This window comes from Phragmites australis, chromosome 2 (genome assembly GCF_958298935.1).
Source record: "Phragmites australis chromosome 2, lpPhrAust1.1, whole genome shotgun sequence".
In the NCBI taxonomy this organism is placed as follows: Eukaryota; Viridiplantae; Streptophyta; class Magnoliopsida; order Poales; family Poaceae; genus Phragmites; species Phragmites australis.
In genome coordinates this window covers 17,659,473-17,672,151 of record NC_084922.1, presented here as the reverse complement: position 1 = coordinate 17,672,151, position 12,679 = coordinate 17,659,473, and the positions used below count along the sequence as shown (strand labels likewise).

Below are 12,679 nucleotides of genomic sequence, written 5' to 3'. Positions count from 1 at the left end.
TTATGGGTGACATCTAACCTTGGTAGCTTATAGTTAGTTCCCCTCGGTGTCCGTAGCTAGTGACCTAAGGTTCTCACGCCGTGAGCCACCCTCATGCTACACTACTATTGTAGAACGGAACACTATAATTTCGGTTCAATTGAATAATAATCGATATGTGCGATAATTACTTTAATTTGTGAGTATTTGATATTGAAACACAATTTAAAACCCACCTCTTCTTATTATATGTAATAATATTGTCTATTAAAAAAACCATAATACAATATGAGTACCTCTACCCTAGGGTTAGGCAAATAGGTCAATTTCACATCCTTGAAGCACACAAAACCCTAGAGCTAATGGCAGTTATGTAAATAAACAATTCAGTCAAGGGCAATTTTTGATGGCAATTTCGTAAATAATAGAAAACTCAGGGGCAAAGGTTATGGCAAAGATGAAATTTTCAAATGGGCGCGGTGTCAAATTTTGCCGCGACCATTCTCTAAAGCAGAGAAGCCTGCTCCTCCCACCTCCCTTCCTCGTGGGCCCCACGCACTGTCCATCTCCATCTTCCTCACCTCGGCCACGGAGGCTCCGTCGCCGCCGCCGCCGCCGCGGCCCCGCAGCTAAGGCACGCCCCCCCTGGCGATAGGGGATCCATCGCCGCCGGTGAGTTCCCTCTGGCGTGCCACTCCCGCGCTGCCCGTGCTTGTTCTTGTCCTCCCGCTCCTGCCCTCTCATCCCGGATTCGTCTCGCAGGCCTCGTTGAGCACCTCGCCGGCAGTCAGGTCGTTACACCCTCGTCCACGCTTCCGCCATCATCGAACATCCCCTTTCGCCTGACCGCGCCACCGAACACATTTGCAGGCCTTCTTCCACCGTCAGTCGCCACATTGAATTCTGCGCTCGTAGTCGTCGACGCCCACCTCCCCTCCGCCGCCGCCAGCAGGACGTGCTGCCGCCTGGAGCCCGCTCCGCCACCTTGAACCCGCGCTGCCTCCTGGTGCCCGCGCCGACTGGAGCTCGCGCTGCTGCCTGGATGCTGGAGGCAAGAGATACTGATTACTGAACTTAGAGGTGATTCAGGGCTGAGTTTAGATGCGATTTAGGGCTGAATTTTGATGTGATTTAAGGCTTATTTTGATGCGGCTTAGGTCTGTGTTCCTTCCTCTAGTAGAGTTTAGATGAGGAGCTCAAGTTAGGAGGCAATTGAAAGAAACGCATGTGCATAGTTTTCGCCAAGGTATCTACAGTCTCAATTTTTTCTACACTATATACATTCTTCTGGAAAATGCCATATCGGCGTATCCTTGTTTTCTGCAAAATGCCGTATCTCCGTATCAGGGTACCTGTATCGCGTATCCGTGAAACATAGCGGTCAGCGTGGCTCTCTAGTACCATATCGATCATTAAGGAGTACTTCTTAATTCAATTGCATTTTTACACTAGTTTTGTTAGTTAGTCATATGTCATCAGCTCCGGTTATCATCCGTTTCAGGCTCCGGCACTAGTTACCAGTTTCATGTTACCTTCGTTGGTAGAGAAAAAACTTGGAACTAAACCATGAAGGCTGTTTATATCATTGAATTGCAATATGTACAATTTCTACCATGGTCCCCTGATTGTCTTGCTTCTCAGGCTGCTTCATAGAGAAGAATTGCTGCACCTGCATGGTCTGCACTAGTCACCCACACAGTGATCTACTTCGCTTCTGTAAGTGCTTTTCACATCGGCATTCAATCCTTTTTCTTTTCGATGCTATTCATGTTTCTGTACAGTAGTAATGTTTATGTACGTGTCTTATCGTCTTGTCTTCCTGATTTCTCATAGTACCCTTCTGGTGGGCATTTTTGTCGGTGCATTCAGCATTTGTCAAACTGCACAACAAAAAGCATGTTGCTACAACTTTGTATGCCGTAAACTGTAAACAGTCTAATGTAGCTGGTTATTAATACAGGAATCTGGCTTTTAACTTCATTTCCTGCCAAGTTCCACATGGTTGGATGAAATAAGATGAATTTGAATGGTAAACATCATGTTGATTGTTGATATTGGAAAGGGAGTTCCTGAATATATAAATATAGAATATGTGTGCTGATTGTGTTGCCATTATGTTAGATAGTTCTGTAGGTTATTGGGCCTGACTGAGATTGTTCAAAATGGGATGTGTCCTTCATTTTTGAACCCGATTGAAATTATTTTGGGTTTGGTTGGTTGGTTACCACAATCTTCCATACCTAGCTGTGGTAAAGTGCGTCAAGCCACAATTTTTTGGTGATCCAAATTGGTTGCCATTCAGGCAAAGAATTGTGTAAATGATGTGTTAGCCATCATGCTAGCATACTGTGGCATGCCTTAGATAGTCCAACTTGCCTAACTTTGTTGTGTCGAAGTTTGTCAATAAAAGACAACCCAACATGCCAGAATTTTGAACGTGTAGCCAATAGTTATTTTTTTTGTAAAACATAATGTATTTATTAACATTAAATTGTCAAATTTATGTGTATTTCATCACATCAAAGTGCCAAATTTTGGTCTTGCCATTGTTGCCAAGTTCCAATAATATCATATAGTAGTAGTCTTCATCATTTCATGTTTGTGCATATCTAGATGTGATTTTCTCTACACAATAGAATGCATGCTCTTTGTTGGAATACTAGTTTTATAATGACATGGTACCAAATTGACGTTTTGTTGGTTGCCAAAAGGAACTCATCTTATGTTGATGTATCCTTGTTTGTTAGCAATAAGCCTTGATGCGTGCAGATTTTCAGCTAGCAGATTAGGGAGAATAATAGCCAATTAAAACAGTAATAACTGTAGTTATTAGCTGTTTGAACCAGGAATTTTCAGCTAGCAGATTATGGAGAATAATAGCCAATTAAAGCAGTAATGGTTGTAGTTATTAGCTGTTTGAACCAGGTCATATTGTAGTGGTTAGCAATATATAAATAGAAAAGAAAACAGAAAAGGCAGCAAACCATTGCAGCACCAAAAAAAAAAAACACTGCTAGTGTACGTGTGTCTTGGGTGAGTTTCTGAGTTACCTGTGAGGCTGTAGGCCGTTCAATTGGTATCAGTAGGGTGTCATGGCGGGTGAAGATGGCCCTTCTGCAACTCCTGCGCCTGTGGTACAACGCGTGGTGAGAGATATCGGAGGCGCGTACCCGCTGCTCACCAAGCACAACTACGCCGAGTGGTTGGTGATAATGGAGGTGATGCTTGAAGCCCGCGGCCTCTGGGAGGCCGTGGACAGGGTCGACGACAGGTTGGCAATGGAGGCCATCTTTTGTGCAGTCCCGCCGGAGATGGTCACCTCCCTTGCGAAGAAGACGGCGAAGGAGGCCTGGAACGCGATCAAGACAATGCGCGTCGGGTCCGAGCGCTCTCGCAAGGTGATTGCCCAGAAGGTGAGGAAGGATTACGAGGCGATCTCCTTCCGTGACGGCAAGTCAATCGACGACTTCGGCATGCGCCTCACCGGGATCGTCCACCAGCTGGAGGTACTCGGTGATCCAGTCGATGACGCCAAGGTCGTGGCCAAGTACCTGCGGGTTGTCCCGCCAAAGTTCACGCAGATCGTGCTCTCCATCGAGACGCTCCTTGACATCTCAACGCTGACGATCGAGGAGGTCACGGGACGACTCAAGGCGGCGGAGGACCGCCTCGACCCGGACCAGGTGCTGCCATCGACATTCGATGGCAAGCTGCTGCTCACGGAGGAGCAGTGGCTTGCGCGCCAGAAGGAAAGGCGAGCTAGCGAGGGGGGGGGTTGCGGTCTGCCAAAGGCGACGACAAGAATCGCCGCTCCCGTGGCTCGCGCAAGAAAGGGCGCGGTTGATGGCAAGAACGCTACCCGCAACGACAACCGCAACGCCTGTCGCAATTGCGGGCGTACCGATCACTGGGCTCGTGATTGCCGCCAGCCCAAGCAAGGTCAGGCGCACCTCGTGCAGGAGGACACGACTACGAGATCTGTGCGCTGAACGATGACACCGCGCCGGCGTCGACAACAGTCCACCTCGATGAACCGCGAGCGCAGGCATTCCTCGGCGAGGCGGACGCCGGTGAACTCCAGGAGGGCTGGTACCTCGACACCGGCGCCACCAGCCACATGACGAGCCGCAGCGACGTCTTCGCCAAGCTTGATCGTGCGGTACAGGGAACCGTACGGTTCGGCGACGGATCGCTCGTCGAGATCCACGGCTGCGGCATGGTGTTGTTCGCCGAGAAGAACGGCGAGCACAAGGCGCTCTCCGACGTCTACTTCATCCTGCGCTTGAAGAACAACATCATCAACGTCGGCCAACTCGATGAGTGTGGCTCGAAGGTGCTGATCGAGGATGGCGTGCTGCGCATCTGGGATCGCCGGCGCCATCTCATCGCCAAGGTGAACCGCGGGCGGAACCGGCTCTACATCCTACGTCTCAACGTCGCGCGCCCCATCTGTCTCGCGGTGCAGCACAACGATGACTCGTGGTGTTGGCACGCTCGCTACAGCCACATCAGCTTCGCCGCGCTGCACCAGCTCGGCCGCCAGGATATGGTGCGTGGTCTTCCGCGGCTAGAACACGTGGAGTAGCTCTGCGACATCTACGTCATGACGAAGCATCGCCGAGCCCCGTTCCCAGCCAAGGCGAAGTACCGCGCAGAGGGCGTCCTAGACCTCGTCCATGGCGACCTCAGCGGCCCCATCACGCCGGCGACGCCAGGCGGGCGCCGCTATTTTTTGCTGTTGGTAGATGACGCCAGCCGCTACATGTGGCTGGCGCTTCTCACAACAAAAAGTGATGCTGCAGCGGCCATCATGAAGTTCCAAGCTGCTACGGAGGTGGAGAGCGGGCACAAACTCCGTGTTCTACGCACGGACAATGGCGACGAGTTCACCTCCGTTGAATTCACGTGCCACTGCGAGGACCACGGCGTGCAGCGGCACTTCTCCGCGCCGTACACGCCACAACAAAACGGCGTGGTGGAGAGGAGGAACCAGACCATCCTCGCCACCGCACGCACCCTCCTGAAACAGCGGAAGATGCCCGCTGAATTTTGGGGGGAGGCTGTCTACCTCCTCAACCGGGCGCCGACGAAGAGTCTTGACGGCGAGACGCCATTTGAGGCGTGGCACATGCGCAAGCTGGCGGTAAGCTATTTGCGTACATTCGGGTGTCTTGGTTATGTAAAGGATACACGACCAGGCCTGCGGAAGCTCGACGACCGCAACACCTCGATGGTCTTCATCGGCTATGAGGATGGCTCCAAGGCGTACCGCATGCTCGAGCCCCGGTCCCGGCGCGTCCACATCTCCCCCGACGTCGTTTTTGACGAGGACGCTGGTTGGGACTGGGAGGCAGTGCTGCAAGACAGTGGAACAGCCACACCTGACTTCCATGTGGAGGCAGTAGTCAACTACATCAACCCAGGCGTGTTGGCTCCGTCCGCTGGCAGCGCAGAAGGCGCTTATCCTGCTGCGTCGGCGCCCACAGGGGCGATCTCCGCGGCGGACCCACCCGCAGGTCCGCCCGTGGGCCGCACATCGACAGCGCCCGTAGGGGCGTCGTGCCCCCTTGCAGGCGGCGCATCCGCTCCCTTCTCGTCCGCAGGGGTAGGGGCCACGCCTGCAGGGGCGGCGACTGCACCCGCAGGAGCTCGTCTTGAGCCGGTCTTCCCCGCAGAGGCAGCCCCCACATCCACCGGGACGGATCCAACGCCAGCCTCACCCGCTGGTGTGTCGTCCACGCCCACAGGGGCTTCTCCCGCGGCGCTTCGCTCCTGGAGTTCGTCTCTCCTCCGCCAAACAACTCCGACAGGTTGGATGCATACCACGACTCCTCCCCTCTCTGTTACCGTCGCATTGACGACGTGCTTGGAGGGGGAGAGGCACCAGGCCTTGCCAATCGCATCGTCGATGGCGAGGGGTTGCTGCTGGTCAGCGAGGATGGAGAGCCGCGCTCCTTCGTTGAAGCAGAGCATGATCCAGCATGGCAGGCGGCCATGCTCGAGGAGATGGACTCCATCGAGCAGAACGGGACATGGTTACTGGTGGAGCTTCCTCATGGGCATCAACCTATTGGGCTGAAGTGGGTCTTCAAGCTTAAGAAGAATGAGGCAGGAGCAGTGATCAAGCACAAGGCTCGCCTCGTCGCCAAGGGCTATGTGTAGCAACCGGGCATTGACTTCGATGAGGTATTCGCACTCGTTGCTCGTCTTGAGTCCGTTCGGTTGCTGCTAGCTGTTGCTGCGCAAGATGGTTGGCCGGTGCATCATATGGATGTGAAGTCGGCTTTCCTCAACGGCGATTTGGGGGAGGAGGTGTACGTCGCACAGCCGCCGGGTTTTGTCGTCGCCGGAGCAGAACAGAAGGTCCTGCGCTTGCGGAAGGCGCTCTACGGGCTGCAGCAAGTGCCGCGGGCTTGGAACAAGAAGCTGCACACGACATTGCGAGCTCTCGGGTTCGAGCAGAGCCCGCATGAGGCGGCGATGTACAGGCGTGGCCATGGCGACTCGCTGTTGATCTTCGGGGTCTATGTGGATGACTTGATCATCACTGGATCAGCCGAGGCGGAGATCAACCGCTTCAAGGAGGAGATGAAGGCGAGGTTCAGGATGAGCGACCTTGGGTTGCTCTCCTTCTACCTTGGCATCAAGGTGCAGCAGAGTAGCAGCGGGATCACGCTGTGCCAGGCGCATTACGCCAAGCGCATCCTATAGATGGCGAGGATGCAGAACTGCAACCCTACGCACACCCCCATGGAGGAGCGGCTCAAGCTGAGCCGTGACAGCACGGCGGCGAAGGTGGACGTCACTCAGTACTGGAGGATCATTGGAAGCCTCCGTTATCTTGTCCACACGTGGCTGGATCTCGCTTTCAGCGTGGGGTACGTGAGTCGTTTCATGGAGCGGCCTACGGAGGAACACATGGCGGCAGTGAAGAGGATCCTGCGCTATGTGGCTGGGACGTTAAGTCTCGGTTGCCACTACGGGAGGACAACGGAGGCACGGCTTGTCGGGTACACTGACAGCGACCTCGCCGGCGATGTTGACACAAGGAGGAGTACATCCGGCGGTTTGTTATTATACGGGAGCAGCTTGGTGAGTTGGCAGGCTCTCAAACAAAAGGTGGTGGCAATCTCGTCCTGCGAGGCGGAGTATGTTGCTGCCACTACCGCAGCCACACAGGCGGTGTGGTTGGCTTGGCTGCTTGGCGACTTCAAGGGGAGGGACGTCGACACCGTCGAGCTGAAGATTAACAAGTCAGCCTTAGTGCTGATACAAAACCCTGTCTTCTATGAACGTAGCAAACACATCGATGTGCGCTACGACTTCATCAGGGAGTGCCGGAAAGATGGGAGGATTAGTGCTGATTTCGTCGGCACTAAGGACCAGCTCGCTGACATTCAAACGAAGGCAATTGGGCGAGTCAGATTCCATGAGCTTCGTGCTAGGATTGGAATGGTCAACATCAATTCTAAGTCCACACACAAGGATTAGGGGAAAATTGTTAGCAATAAGTCTTGATGTGTGTAGATTTTCAGCTAGCAGATTAGGGAGAATAATAGCCAATTAAAGCAGTAATGGCTGTAGTTATTAGCTGTTTGAACCAGGAATTTCCAGCTAGCAGATTAGGGAGAATAATAACCAATTAAAGCAGTAATGACTGTAGTTATTAGCTGTTTGAACCAGGCCATATTGTAGTGGTTAGTAGTGTATAAATAGAGAAGAAAATAGAAAAGGCAGTAAGCCATTGTAGCCAAAAAAAAAAAAAAAAAAAACCACTGCTAGTGTACGTGTGTCTTGGATGAGTTCCTAGGCTACCTGTGAGGATTTAGGCCTTTCATTGTTAAACCAACTTATTGCGAATGGGTTCATACATGTTGAATTTTTGGTTGGCTTTCATAAGTTAGTAGTACAAGCTGGGCTGGCTGTGGTGGTGAGCAGTTGGGTCATGTACCGTCACTGCATTTGACCTCACAGGGCCATTTGGCTTATTATTTTCCAGATTGCAAGTAGAACATTCCTTGCTCGATCACACATCCGGAAACAGTGAAAAAGAACAGAAATCCAATTACAGCCCAACCATAGAGTCGTAGGTGAATTCAGTCAAAGGTGCAGAAGCCAAAAGCGTTGCACCTATATCCATGGGAGAGGCAAGTTACAGCAAAATATTGTAGACTTCACTGTTCTACGACTCAATATTACAATCTGACTATGCAAGATGAAAATTGAGCCAGTTTAGAATACTGACTCTGACTATCTTGGTTATAGAGGCTAAATGTATGGTTTGTGACCTTCTATCTCTACAACAATGTAGAGTAGTTGACATAACATATATGAGTTATAGTTAGTGCATTTTGTGATACAAAATATGACTTTATTTTTAAGGTTGTAATCTACTCCCATTATTTCACTATATTTCCATTTTATTGGAAATCGATATTTCACAATGGTTGCTGTAATTGAAGGTGCTTCTTGCAAAGTTTTGTCCATTTGATCTTCATGGAACTGTTGTTACTTCGCAAAATAGCATTCTCATAATGGAGTCCACGAGTGTGTATTTTGTTTAGTATAACATGTGATTTTGTTTTTGTTCTTTCACAACTTGCAGGACCTGGCATACCATAGGTTCTATTTGCATCAGAGATAATAAACTGATCCAAGGTGTTCATATACTTTTGAGATGGTTTTGAAAAAGGCCTAGCCTTGTGTGGATAACATTTGGTGTGGAGGCTATTGATTCTTGGAACCAATTCGGTAATCAGTACGATGGAGTGCAACAGAGAAGAGGCCTTGAAGGCCAGGGAAATTGCTCTTAAGAAGTTGGAAAACAGAGACTTCGTTGGTGCTAAAAGAATTGCTCTTAAAGCACAAAGAATTTTTCCAGAGGTCGAGAACATATCCCAGGTGTTAACTGTCTGTGAAGTACATTGTGCTGCAGAATCAAAGATAAATGGAATGTTGGACTTCTACGGAATTCTCCAAGCGGAGGAGACAGCGGATGAGATGACCATAAAAAAGAAATATCGTAAGCTTGTCCTCTCACTTCACCCTGATAAAAACAGTTACGCTGGTGCAGAATCTGCTTTCAAATTAGTTGCAGAAGCATACTCAACATTATCCGATCGAGCAAAACGATATGCATATGATATCAAATGGAGGGTTAGCTCTAGAATTGCACCAAAGCGGGCTACAAAACCAACTCAGGCTGCAGAACCAACAAAGGGTACACAACCAAAACAGGCTGCAGAACCAACAAAGGGTACACAACCAAAACAGGCTGCAAAACCAAAGCAGGCTGCAAAACCAAAGCAGGCTACACAACCAAAGCAGGCTACGCAGCCAATGCAGGCTACAGAATCAAAGCAGACCAGTCAATCAAAGCAGGCTACAGAACCAATGAAGACTACAGAGCCGATTAAGAAAAATGATGCAAATAGAAGTAGCGTGGCAGGATATGGACAATCAGATCCATCATCTACTGATGCGTGGACATTCTGGACCATATGCATCCACTGTAAAATAAAGTATAAGTACTACCATGACATCCTGAATCGTCAGATCCGCTGTCAGAACTGCAGGGAAACTTTTGTTGCATATAAGATAAATACACAGGATGTGCCTTCTGTGTTATCATCAAAAGCAGCCAATGGTGCTGGACAACAGGGCAGTGTTCCCACTCAACAAGGCTGTTCTAGAATATTCTCTTCTCCTAGAGAGAACAAGCACGTGAGGCCTGGGATGAATGGAGCACAACATGATGAACAAATGAAGAGGGGTGCAAAACCAGGTGGTGAGGGGATGGTTAATCATACAGAAACATACAGAAAAGTGGGAGTTGAATTTTCCTCTAGGAATCCGACTAAAGCTTCTGCACCTCATGCAAATGATAAAGCAGATGGAAGGATGACATCTGACATTGCCAAACCAGATGTTGGTGACAGGCAAAACCTAGGTACTGGGATGGATACATCAGCAGAGCCAGGTGCTGCAGGAATCCCTAGTCCACGAAGATCTTCTAGGAAAAAGGCATCTGCTGATGCCAACGACATCCTGAATTCTCCAAGGAAAAAGAGACGGACACTGAAAGATTGGTTCTCAAATGTGGATTCCAGTTCAAATAAAATGTTTGATGATAATGTTGCCCATGCTGAGGGACATGCTAGTGAACCTCGTGTCTCCAGCAAAACAAACAACCAAGAGAAAGAAAGTACCAGCAATGAAGGCAATCAAAGAAACAATAAAGAAGAATTTACTCATGATACAACTGCTGAGAAGCCTTGCAATGCTGGGAACTTTTCGTACCCTGACCCAGAATTTTTTGACTTTGATAAGTGCAGGGATGTCAATCTGTTTGCAGTTGATCAGATATGGGCACTTTATGATGACCTTGATGGCATGCCAAGATATTATGCTAGAATAAGACGTGTTGATACTACCAACCTCATAGTTCAGTTCACTTGGCTGGAGCATGATGCAGCGAACGAGGAAGATGACAAATGGACTGATAATGGACTGCCTGTGGCTTGTGGGAATTTTTCCTTAGGAAAAACAGAGGTTTCACAAGATCCCCTCATGTTTTCTCACATTGTTTCATGGGCGAAAGGCAGAAAAAGGGGTTCTTATGGAATATATCCCATTAAGGGTGAGATCTGGGCTCTTTATAAGGGCTGGAGTATGCGGTGGATCTCAGAGGCAGATAATCATAGATCCTATGAATACAAAGTCGTGGAGGTCCTTTCGAACTTCACAATGGAAGCTGGTATCACTGTTATCCCCTTGGTCAAGGTTGAAGGTTTTGTGAGTCTGTTTGCAAAAGTAAAGGACAAATCATCATTTATTATACCATCAAGTGAACTACTTCGATTCTCCCACAGTATCCCATTCTTCAGAACAAAGGGAAATGAGAGGGTTGGTGTTCCATGTGGATTTCTTGAACTAGATACCGCATCACTTCCTAGTAACCTGGATGTAGCATTTCCATCAGTTACTCTTGATTCTTGCGTGCCTATCAACAAGACAGTGAACAGCGGGTATGTTGATTTGACTGGCAATAGTACACCTGGTCCTGGAAATGAACAAAGTGCTCAAATGGAAAATCAGCGGAATCGAGGAAAGCAGAAAAATCATTCCCTTGAAACTCCAACTCAGCAGCATAGTGCGTGTTGTGCTAGTGTGTCTAGTTATACCTCTAAGGAAGTCTGTTCCTCCCCCAGTTTTACATATCCAGACACGGTATTCTATAACTTTGAAGAAGGCCGATCATATAATAAGTTTGAACGAGGCCAGATATGGGCTCTTTACAGTGATTTTGATAAACTTCCCAAATACTACGGTTGGGTTACCAAAGTTGATATAGATCCATTCCGAGTGCATTTGACTTGGCTAGAAGCTTGCCCTCAATTTGAGCAGAAGATGTGGTTAGAGCAGGAGGTACCTGTGAGCTGTGGGACATTTAAAATCCATAACTGGAGGATTAAATACGACACAAATGATGCATTCTCTCATGTAGTAGAAACAACCCAAGTTGGTTTGAAACGACACTTCGAAATTTACCCACAAGTAGGGGAGATTTGGGCCATCTACAACAACTGGTCACCAGACTGGGTTCCTTCCGGCAAGGATGCTTGTGAATATGCCATTGGTGAGATTACTGAGCGCACTGAAGCTAGCACGAAACTTTTATTTCTCACTCAAGTAGATGGTTACAGAACTGTGTTCAGGCCAGACAATGAAAAGAGTATTCTGGAGGTACCTAAAAAAGACTATTTACGGTTTTCTCACCAGATACCTTCTTTCCGTCTGACCAACGAAAAAGGTGGCAAGCTCCGTGGCTTCTGTGAGCTGGATCCAGCTTCTATTCCTGATCCTTTCTTGACTGGGGGCACCAACTGACTTGCAGAGGTTGAAGTCGACTATTCAAGAAACTAAGACTACATTACTTCCCATTACTTTTAAGTGTTGATCTATTTAACTATGTGCTCTTCTGGACGTTCATACGCCATGCAACTGCGGTTTAAGAACCTCGCTATATATTCCAGTTCATGGGCTTCGCAGCACTCTTTATTTTGTACTGAGCGTAAATTTGTATCTAATGTTGGTATTTGGTGTGATGCTCGTGATACTGCCATCACTCTCTTTGGAAGTGTTGTCTGCAGCCGCCTCTCCATGCTTTTCTCGTAATTTATTATGAGCTTTGGGATCATGTGGAGTCTCAAACCTCTACCCTTTTTTTTTTTGTTGCAAAACAGGCAGGACTGTTGATTCATTAATAAGAGAGTTCCAGAGTGAAACGAACAAAACCGCCCCTTAGGGAAAAACTGAACGGACAACCGGGGGAAAAGGAAATAAAATTACAGCCCAAAGACAACAGGCATGGAGGCACTACGGACCTAAAAAAAAGCTCTACGTCTTGGAGAGATATCCTCAACTGTTCCATTGGCCACTTCGTCATGCGACATGGATTTGTCTTGGAAAATCCTCCATTGCGCTCTTTCTAAATATTCCACATTGTATATGTGATGATGTTATTTACTTCACTCTTTTTGTCTTTAGGAGGCTTGGTGCTACCAATCTTTGGGAGGTTTGGTGTTATTCACTTCACTTCTTTTGTCTTTTGGAGGCTCTTGGAGGCTTGGTGCCACCAGTCTTCGATGGAGAAGTTTGATGGACTTAAACACGGTGGCATGGACAATTGATTCATGGC

General features: G+C 48.6%; 1 protein-coding gene across 2 annotated transcripts; it reads left to right on the top strand.

Annotated features, from left to right (window-relative positions):
• The first annotated feature begins 501 nt into the window (after window positions 1–501).
• On the top strand, window positions 502–12,082 carry LOC133901545 (uncharacterized). Of its 2 annotated transcripts, XM_062342892.1 has the most exons (5): window positions 502–651; window positions 742–770; window positions 850–1,059; window positions 1,621–1,695; window positions 8,585–12,082. In XM_062342892.1, the coding sequence occupies exon 5, from the start codon at window positions 8,743–8,745 to the stop codon at window positions 11,866–11,868; it is 3,126 nt and encodes a 1,041-aa protein (XP_062198876.1). In that variant the 5' UTR covers window positions 502–651; window positions 742–770; window positions 850–1,059; window positions 1,621–1,695; window positions 8,585–8,742; the 3' UTR covers window positions 11,869–12,082. The 2 variants fall into 2 exon arrangements, with proteins under 2 accessions (XP_062198876.1, XP_062198882.1); XM_062342898.1 differs by lacking the exons at window positions 502–651; window positions 742–770; window positions 850–1,059 and adding an exon at window positions 1,205–1,225.
• The last annotated feature ends 597 nt before the right edge of the window (window positions 12,083–12,679 follow it).